At 40.7% G+C, this 10,708-nt stretch overlaps 1 protein-coding gene across 1 annotated transcript; it reads left to right on the plus strand.

Moving 5' to 3' along the window:
- The first annotated feature begins 2,439 nt into the window (after positions 1-2,439).
- On the plus strand, positions 2,440-9,553 carry LOC136533025 (diaminopimelate epimerase, chloroplastic). The gene is made up of 10 exons (XM_066525596.1): positions 2,440-2,755; positions 2,933-3,100; positions 3,950-4,020; positions 4,426-4,483; positions 5,230-5,409; positions 5,998-6,082; positions 6,188-6,247; positions 6,526-6,599; positions 6,712-6,828; positions 9,183-9,553. Exons 1-9 carry the CDS (start codon positions 2,510-2,512, stop codon positions 6,826-6,828), a joined length of 1,059 nt encoding a protein of 352 aa, XP_066381693.1. The 5' UTR covers positions 2,440-2,509; the 3' UTR covers positions 9,183-9,553.
- Positions 9,554-10,708: the final 1,155 nt, after the last annotated feature.

A 10,708-nucleotide genomic window follows, 5' to 3' on the forward strand; every position in this document is an offset into this window, starting at 1 on the left:
TTCCTTTTACTATGATTGAATCCTAGAGTTCTTTTACCTTTTAATTGCAAACTTTAACAGGATAGCAGGTTACCCATTATCTATACTAGGAAGTGCTACTTTGTGGTCTTCACAGACCTGCTATGCCAATCAACAGCAGTAGACTGCAGGTTGGTTTTCACTGAACCTTAGCCCTCATGGTTCAGTACACCAAGTGCTTTTTGCCTATCTTGGATTTCAATTTCTCATTATCACACACTATTGCCGCTAAGCCTACTCCTCTTGCTCTTCAGCAGTTCAGCATGGCCTCCCATTTCTTTACTAAGGTTGTTCCCTACATCTTCCTATAGCTCACTTATTTCGTAGATGCATTGTTCATGCAGAAATGAATAAAACACATAACTAAGGCGGTATGCTGGCATATGTGCAAATAGCTGAGTAAACAAGGCGGTATGCTGGCATATGTGCAAATAGCTGAGTAAACAAAGTACCTCGGTTTCTGGTTTCTTTGCACGCTTATAATCTCAATGCTTTATTTTGATAAAAATAAGGAGAAAGGCTGAAAATTATATGTGCTCCTGAGCTTTCACTTCTGAATTTTAGTGCTAATTGTCTACATCTGTTTTAAGTGATCTAAACTTGTGTGGTCTTCTGAATTCAGATTCCAGTATTCAGTTGGTTATGCATATATTTAGACTTCATATTATACAATTTTTAGTTAGTCTGGTGTGTATCTTTACACAGGACTTCACTCATGTTCGCCATATACAAAACTTTTTCTGATTTCAATCTAAGAAAGAATTCAGTTTTTTATAGCGTGTATATCTATATTTATTGACGTTATCTTTTACCCATTGTTACCGTATTTCATGACCAATATATGGATATATATTATCGTTTTGTGTAGATTGTCTCAGTTTAGTACTTATGGATCCTTTTTCTATGCTAGGTCAAGGATTATCTAGGTAATATGAAATAATCAAGCGTGTTGAAATTAGCTCATCTATATAAAGGTCCAATTTCATTTGTCATGTGTAAACAACATAGTAGCATACCTTTTATCCTTTTCTTGCCTATCCACGGTTTCTAACATTACCTCCTTTCCAAACCATTTTTTTACATATGAATGCTTGCAGGTGAGTGTCAGACATGCCCCATTCCTCCTCATATGTTCTCTTTAGTTTAATTCAGTTCCCTACTGTTCGTTACAGAGCATTCTTCAGATAAATGATCAACATGTCAGCACACATATGTGCATGCGCTCATGCTGATTCCTGACTGCATAGCTATAGTATCCCTTTTTCCTTTTCCAAACATGGATATATAAAGGTACCAATTTGACAACCCATTGGGTGTTCGAGGTTTGTTAGGCTGCTTGTGCATATATTGTTTGTGTTGTTTATGTAAAAAAGAAGCATTAAGTAGACTCCAGTTACTCATTTAATGGGGCTCATTATAACCCATACAAATCATCTGTTTTTTTGTACATTTTTACTACTTAATTTATGGTCATAAGATAGCTGAGACTTATTTTACTCCATGTTGATCTTTAATTCTCAGGCTTTTGCTTGGAGGTGGATTGAAGAAGACCGACAATTTCTGCTCTGAATTTGTATTTCTGTACATATAGTGTTTTCTCTCTAAAAGGAGATCAAACAAGTATGTGTGTTGTATAATGTTACTTAATATAGTTCTGTGGCTACAATATATGCGGTCGATGTTGGCCTGAAATTTGTTCAGTATTCCACAGATCTACTAACATGAACTCCTTTATGAGCTGTAAATAGCACTTGCGTTCATTTTTGAAATCAAGCTAACCCAAATTCTCCCATCAAGATTATCTATACACTGTCATGCTCATTCCCTACGGGCGTGGCAAAGCATTTCATGAAGTCACGAGATGATGTAAGATTACCACCAATCAATACTGTAAGCATATATTCTCTAACTATATTCTGTACATTGCATACAAAATTAATAACTTAACTTATTATATCTACCTGCACAGTTATCAAGTTTACTGAGGATGGAATTTTTAGAGGACATTCTTAAGAGCCATGCAAACGAATGTTTTGACAATTTTCCTGAAGATCTCCAAGTCATGATTAAGGACTTAGACATAATATAATTTAAATGGTTATGTGAGAAAACAACTTTACTATGACTTCTTAGTTTTCCGGATTATATACATGCTCAAAAATATTATGTAAAAGTTAAACTATGAAAAAAAATCATTGATTATTTTTATATACGTCTCCAGATAAATTCGCTGCGTTACCAAGGACATTATACCAGTCATCGGTCAGACAAAACATTTTCATCCGCTGCGCAGGGACCCTGCCCCTTTCTTTCGAACTCAGCGTCAATGACAGTGGGCCATACGCTCCGCGGACCCATCTCCAATTCTCCATTGAGTCATTGACCGTTAGGGTCCGCGTAAAATTACCCGGACAGCGACCGCGGCAGGGACCTCCTCCCTCCCCCGAACCCCACGCGCGGCGCTCCCGTTGTCCCGCACCCGCTCTAGGCCATGTCCCCCGCCGCCGCCACAGCCTTCGCCGCGGTCTCCGTCGCCGTCCCCAGCCCTACCGCTCCATCCCGCGGCCGCGTGCGCCTTCCGCTACGCGGGGTCCCCGCCGCCCCACGCCGCGCCGCCGCCTCGATGGCCGTGTCCGCCCCCAGGTCCGGCGCCGCCGCCTCGTTCCTCGAGCGCCGCGAGTCCGAGCGCGCTCTCCATTTCGTCAAGTACCAGGGCCTCGGCAACGACTTCATCATGGTGCGCCCGTTTCCGTTTCCCAACTCTCTTCAGCTATTCCGCCCGCGCCGTGAGGTGTTCATTTGGGGGGTGAACCGCCGTTGAGGATTCGTGCAATCCGTGCTGTTTTGACTTTTCGAATGCTCTGCTGTTGACGATACTTCGGTTTTGTTTGCTGATTCCTGTTTCGATTCGTAGGTGGACAACAGGGACTCGTCGGTGCCGAAGGTGACGCCGGAGCAGGCCGCGAAGCTGTGCGACCGAAACTTCGGCATTGGCGCCGACGGCGTCATCTTCGTCATGCCGGGGGTCAATGGTGCTGACTACACCATGAGGATCTTCAACTCTGACGGCAGCGAGCCAGAGGTGCGTGTGTCTCCACCATTTCGTCACAATACTGAATTCTACAGCACGGTCGTAAATGCTATATTTGAGGCTGTCGTAGTTCTTATTGGTAGTCATTCTTCTCCGCCACCAAATTGTGCTAAGCTATGCATAGTGTGATGGTAGTCGAGGGTCAGTCTCTGCTGCCAAGTCGGTGCAGGTTTATCATGTGAGCTTTTTAATGCAAAAGGAGGGGAAATGTAGATGTGTAGTTGTGAGGTTCTTCAAATTCTTGTAGATGCAGACTTCAGCCTTCAAATCAACTTGCTAGCTTGAGCTCTTATAATTTGCCTAGCTACCAGAGTACCAGTTAGTGTATATCGGGACATCTACCAATCTAAAGCATCATCAGAGTATTTTAGGTCACTTGGTGTATCTTCATTATATTCACTATTTCACAAGCATACCAGATGTATAGTCTGTATACCATACATGTCTCACTTTCTAACATGGACTGGGGCTATGTTTTATTAAATTCTGATCTGTAAGTTTTGTGTCTTGAATGGCTGTTAAACAATTGAAGTGTCATCATGTTTCCAATCCTAAACAAATGCTTATTATATGATCAGATATGTTCTGGCTGTTAAACAATTGAAGTGTCATCATGTTTCCAATCCTAAACAAATGGACCATATAGATATGTTCCTTTTTTTATGGCACTGCTAACTATCAAGTAGAGTAAAGGAAAAGTAGATATAAATGTCCCACTATGTTTTTTCCTTTTCTTTATCTCCAGGTTATGGACAATCAGAAAATGTTCAATACAGTTTGTTAATCTGAATTGTTCTCATACACTAAATGCTGATCCATTATTTCTTTTTTGGTTTTCAGATGTGCGGTAATGGAGTCCGTTGCTTTGCTCGGTTTATAGCCGAGATTGAAAATCTGCAGGGGACAAATAGGTAATGCATTGCAGCATCACTGTAAAACAATTAAATGAAATATACAGAAATTACACTCGAGTCTCGTGTTATTCTTCGCCTGATATGGTTTTGAGGGGAATCTGAGTCTAATATTTCTTTTTGGGCTTCTTTCGGTTTTCATCTTCATAAAGAGTGGTTGAGTTTTTACGTGGGCTTGCCAAGCCTATCACATCGCTTCTCCTTTACCCAGGCTTGGGAGCTTGGGAGTTGGGACCAGCTATGTTGAACAACTTAGGCAGAGTAGTAATTGTGTAATTGTTGTTGAATCTGAGTCTAATATTAATATAGTTAATTATTGAGATACAATAATGCTAGAACTATGATAATATGTGGATGCATCATTTTTTGTTATGGACCCTGAAATTAGTTCTTTAAACATTTCAGCTTCACTATTCATACTGGTGCTGGAAAGATCATTCCTGAAATACAAAGTGATGGGCAGGTAAATGTTTTCCTTGTAGGCATTTTGAAATCTAATTATGGTAGTCCCTCTTTAATTCTAGAAGACTATAATCATGCCTTGCTAGCTATGTTGCTTGGTCATGAGCAAAGGTAAGAGCAACTCCAAGAGTTTCTTTATATTCTTTCGTATTGTTAGGAATAGAGATTTTGGTGAAAAAATGCCCTCCAACCGCTTCTTTAATTAGATCTCTAAATACTGCCATCCTCTTTTCCTGATTTCTTGCTAGCCAAAAATGGAGAGCTCTCTAGAATGGACACAAGATATAGAGAAACTGTTGGAGAGTGGAAAGGTATAGAGAGCGATTTTTATTCAAATGGCTCTCCAGATGAGGATTTAGAGAGTGAGTTTAAGAAGACTCATGGAGATGCTCTAATGCCTTTTCTTTGATTGCTAGTTGTCTGGTAAGGTTTGTTCCCCCGTGTGCAACTGATTTTCGTCTTGCACTCTTCTGCAGTTTGTTCTTAATGTGATATTATATACCACTATAGCTGAAGAACTATGTTACAAATAAGGGGTACTGAATTGGATAATAGTATTGAGTCCCTCCAACTCGCGTGTGTGCGGGCGCGTGCGTGCGTGTGCGTGCCTCTTCTCCAACCTCCAGTGTGTGTGCGTGTGCGACTGAGGGGTGTGGTGATACACACCTGTGTGACAAAGCCAGCCAACACTCTCCAATCTTTAAGTTATACCTCATATAGAATTTTATACACATATCTTGTTTTCAGGTAAAGGTTGATATGGGCGAGCCCATCCTTTCTGGACCAGACATCCCCACAAAACTGCTAGCTACCAAGAACAAAGCTGTTGTCCAAGCCGAATTGGCAGTTGAGGGCTTAACATGGCATGTCACATGTGTTAGCATGGGCAACCCTCACTGTGTCACATTTGGTGCAAAGGAGTTAAAGGTAGTCAGCTTGCAAATTCGCATTCTATTCATGTCAACTTGCTTCTTTTCAAAGCTTCACAGTTTTTGGATCCATCTATGGGGATATAAAGTCTTAGTTGAAACAACTGAATCTTGAGTTGTTGGTTCAACATTCTTTGTTACATTTTGTACATCAAAATTTCAGATTTGAAACTTGCTAATTGTTGAAACCAGTGACCTCTGTGATCCATTTTGTTCATGATCACCACAACCTGTTGTTTTTGCTTGTGAAAAATGCGTGGCAGGATTATATTGCAATACTTTGGGAGATAGACAGAGTTTTTGTAAAGATGCTTCAGTAATCAGTATGGTTTTGCTATTGTCTATTTGTTGTGGTCCATTTGTTCAGATAATAACAGAGCAAGTAGCAACCATAAACCCCTGCCTGTTGTTATTGTGGATGCTGTTGTTGGCAAAGCGTCAGTTGTTAATTAGGACACAAGTGAATAGAGTTCTATGCTAGTTGAACTATGTGCATGATGAATTGTACTTTTATCAGTCTAACCAAGGGTGTCCACGTAACTATATATTGCAAACATAGATTCTAGTATTGACTGTACTCCTGCAGGTGTTGCAGGTTGACGATTTAAAACTTAGCGAAATTGGGCCTAAATTTGAGCATCATGAAATGTTTCCTGCTCGCACAAACACAGGTAACTCTTAATTTCCTTGTCAAAAAAAGGCAACTCTTAATTTCTTCTGCTTCTATAGATACATCCTTGTATTTGTATTTTATTTAAGTGACTTTCTTTTTGCAGAATTCGTACAGGTTTTGTCTCGCTCACACCTCAAAATGCGAGTCTGGGAGCGTGGTGCCGGTATGATTAATCTTACCTTAACCTCCTTTAACTGTAGCATGTCATTGCTTGAATGTTAGAATCTCTTCTCTTTTGTTGCCTCCTGCATCTATATGTTCGAATTTTACTCACATTTTTGGTCTAGGTATCAATATGTCATCAGTACCACACTGTAATTTGTAACTCCATAATGCAAACGGCTATAATATATATTTGACTTTAAGTGATGCCTCTTTTTATATTTATGCATTCGTCATTTGGAGTGGATATGCAAAATGAACTTTATGGTTTGACTGTAGGAGCAACTCTTGCCTGTGGTACTGGTGCTTGTGCAGTGGTTGTTGCAGCTGTTCTTGAGGGTCGAGCTGAGCGGGTTTGCCTTTCTTTCCTTTCTGTGTGTTTGCTGTTTTGGCATTTCACTCATATTCACTATAGTTTATAGTTTATGTTATACCTTAATCTTTTATCTTTTTATCATGAAACAGAAATGTGTAGTTGATTTGCCTGGCGGGCCATTGGAAATTGAGTGGAGGGAGGATGACAATCATGTTTACATGACTGGTCCTGCAGAGGCCGTCTTTTATGGATCTGTTGTTCACTAGGTCAGTTTTATGAGGTCTAAGTTTCCTACCTGCATCTCAACAATTTAAGTCAACATTAGACACTGATATGGTTGAATACTGCATGTCCATTATAAGCAGATATACTTCTATCTGAAAAGAAACATTGAAATCTAGTGCTGAAGTAGGTATAATAGCAGACACAAAAGCATGGTAACATATCGAAATCTACTTGTACTGGTATCGAAGTTTCTGTTGCCAATATACCATTTATATTAATCTAAGAAACTCACCTGCACTCTTTTCTAATTGCATTTTTGAGGGGAAATACAGTAGCCCCTACTATGCATTTTATTAAAAAAGAATGAAGATAAAAGGAGTTACAGAAAGGAAGACAAAACCTGTATAGATGAAAAGTAGAATAGACGGCATGCAACAGGCAGCCAAGAGTGAGAAAAAAGAGCACAAGAGCTAGTTAATCAAGCTTAGCCATAAATGAACTGAAGATCTGAGAGTGTGGTTGACCCTGTGAAGCTGAAGGTTAGTTTCATCCACAAAAGCTTTTCTCCATGATTGGAAGGTAGGCCTGTTGTTCTGAAAAATGAAGCCATTTCTTTGCTTCTAAATGTGCCAGGCTGCAATAGTGAATACTTCCATGAAGAAAGGAAGTTAAAAGTCTGTTCATGCCTTTATCATCATAGAGAAGAACTCCAAGGAGTGATCCCAAGATATACCAAGTGAAGTCCAGCATCTGACACTAAAAATAGCCCTGTACACATGGTCCGGCTTCAACCTGGACCAACCCACAAACCAACCCAAGCAAAACCATATCCAAAGGCCTGTACGGCTTGGTCTGGATACGGTTTGCGACCATCTAACCCGTTCACCTTGATGTGTTTGTCGGGAGCTTGCCGCACATGGTGGCGAGGGTGTGGACGAGGTAGTGGTTGGGGCCAAGCACGCAGTCAAGGATCTTGGAGGCGACGAGCGCAGCCACGATGAGAGCGCTACGGCCCCGGCGGCAGTGGCCTGGCAGCAACAGTGATGCTGCGGCGGCGGGACTGATGCTGTTGCGCGGGTCCTCCGGCGACGATGCCGGCGCTGCAGGAGAGGCAGACACCGAAGCCAAGCATCGAGGTAGACGAGTGTGGAGCCTGTGGCCGTAGCGTCTCACCCTCGGCGAGCTCGGCCTGGCATTTGGTGCAGGCAAGACAGCGGAGAAGAACACCATGGGCAGTGTATCAGACCGTGGAACCCGTGTTACCCACGGGTTCCAAACCGTGAACTGAGCGTCGCTTGTGGATTGGGTTGGTTTTTATCCAGAAACCGGTTAAACCAGCATGTACAGGCCTAACTAAAAGAAGAGATGAAAAGCAGTTTCTTCATTTGAATTGCATAGGACGCAATTGTAGTTGTTTCCATATACACTGTAGTTTTTCCTTCTAATTGCATTTTGGTAGGGGATGGGATACGATAGTATAAAAACACAGAACTGGGAATTTAAGAACTGCTATTATTAATAGCAAACTTCTCAAATCTCAACATTTTTTCTTTTTCTCGAACACACGGGAGAACTACGCATCGTTATATTAAGAAGAAGAAAGGAGTCTAGACTCCAGATGACTCGTACAACCCCTATAGGGACAAAGAAGTTACAAAAAGGATTCACCAACAAACCCTAACCACAACCAGGGACCGTGAGCAAAACAATTATGTCCATATGCTTCGGAGCCCTTTGGCTCCCGCGATACAACATAATGTTGCCTCACCTTTAATATACCGCAAGATGGCAGCAATATTAGGAGAAAACCCTAAAAAATACAGCCATTCCTATGTTTGCAAATCTCAACAATTAGGGTTTTGGAGATGAGCTTTATGCTGGCAGATGCTTCTGCTGACATTAATTTAAGCTACAAATGTGAGATTACAGGCAATAAGATCAGTTGAAGCTATTGGTGGAATGCACATAAATGTGTCTATTTGTGCAAATAAGCAGTACTAGTATTCAGTTGCGAAGAATGTTTTCTCCATCTGCTTGTTTATAATGGTTAACATAGGCTTCACAGTTAGTGATGTGGTAAGTAACTTAGTAAGTTAGTATGATGATTTCACACTTCTATGTGTTCATTCATGAATTATTATCAACTAATCTTTTTTGTTATTTTCCTTATGGAAGGGGTACCATAGCATTGCAATTGTTCTATATGATAGTTGGACAACTGAGTTGTAACGTCATCTGCAAGTTATTACATTATATGTGAATTATGAAATGCTGTTTTGTGACAATATTTAGCATTATACTAAGATTTTGCTCAACCAATTATCCAATCCTTTGTTAAACCATGAGACACTGTACTATTTTACTGCTAACTTATATGCTTACCAAACATTATTAGGTACTAGGGACCAAGGAAGAAGGGTTGGTTGCCACTCAGAGCTTGTGAGATTGGTCACAATATCCATGAAACAGAATGTTCTGGTACCAGTACACTTGTTCAGATATTCTTAATTATGGTTGCTTGATTTGGGTAGCAGTAGAGGCTTCCTTTTGAAGCATTCTAGTGTTCACCTTTTGTACTCCTTTAGTCTGTCAGGTTTGAACACTACATTGGTAGCATGTCTTTCCCACCATTTTCTGTTTCTTTTCTTTGTCAGTGAACGTCAATGCAGTTTCAGTATTATTTTCTATAGATGTATCTTGATGCACTGCAGAATGATTGGGCTTACTACTTGTTTGCTGGTATGAATGCTTCCTATTTCCTGAAAATCGCTATCATCTAATGTGCTTCTGACAACAGACAACATGGGTTGTTGGTTATGGCTCACTATTAATTTTCTACCTGCAACAATTAAGATAGTGTCACATTCTGTGCTTATATAATTTCTGTGTTTTGCTCTTACCAACTCCAGGAAACATCTTAGATTTCAACTTGAAGGCTTTATATATCTGTTTTTGTTCCCAGCGTTTTAACATAAAGGCATCAGTAGTGCGGTCCTGTCACCTGTGTTTGTCCTAACTCCTGAAGTTATCTTGGATTCTCTGCTCTGCACTCCTAGAGCTAACCCCCCTCCTATTCGAAGCCGGGTGACTTCAAACTGATTTAGATTTTTTTTGCTGACATGTTACTGGTACTCCTTGATTGGCAAGCAAGATGATAATGAATTATCATGTTGACATGCGATAGTCATCAGGGTCACCCATAATCAACTGCTTTGTTTTTTCCCCATAACTTTGTACTCCCTCCGTTTTTAAATATATGACATTTATAGGACAAGCTAGTTAATTCATTTTTAACTAATTAGCTTGTCCTAAACGTTATATATAAGCGGAGTTAATAGTTGATATTTGCAAATTTAAGAGGAATATAACTGTTTTATGTCAGAAACTAGTTGATATTTGCTAGTTAATACCTGGAGTTAGGAGCTGTAATTTGATTTTGTAATATTCAACTTGAGTGGTTAAGAGCAAGTGCCCAGTGCGCTGCATATGCAAAATGCCAGAGAAATATTTTGCAAGAACCATGAATTATTTCTTCTTTTGTTTCAAAGTAAAAAAGGAAAACGATGACATGTAAAAAAAAGTGTTGTTATCCTTCAGTAAAATTTACGTTTCTCACATCTCATGTACCTTTTATTTGAAAACAAGGATAGGAATTGGAACCTGTTCTGCCCCTTGCAGCTGGGAACACCTTTCTTTCTGATAAGTGGATCTGTCAGAAACGTGTGCCATGTTGTCGGGTACCTTGGAACGGGGTACCCCGAGCGAACATTAAAGGGGTCGCTAAAGTCCCATAAAAAAAACAAAGCTAGAAGGTAAGCCGTGGACCTCTCACCCGCCACGTCCGAGCCCACCAGGCCCTCCGCTTCGCCTCGAGCCTCACGCAGGTCTCGGCGTCCTGACGCAATCTCCGCCTCGCGCGAG

This window comes from Miscanthus floridulus, unplaced genomic scaffold (assembly GCF_019320115.1).
Source record: "Miscanthus floridulus cultivar M001 unplaced genomic scaffold, ASM1932011v1 fs_773_1_2, whole genome shotgun sequence".
NCBI lineage: Eukaryota > Viridiplantae > Streptophyta > Magnoliopsida > Poales > Poaceae > Miscanthus > Miscanthus floridulus.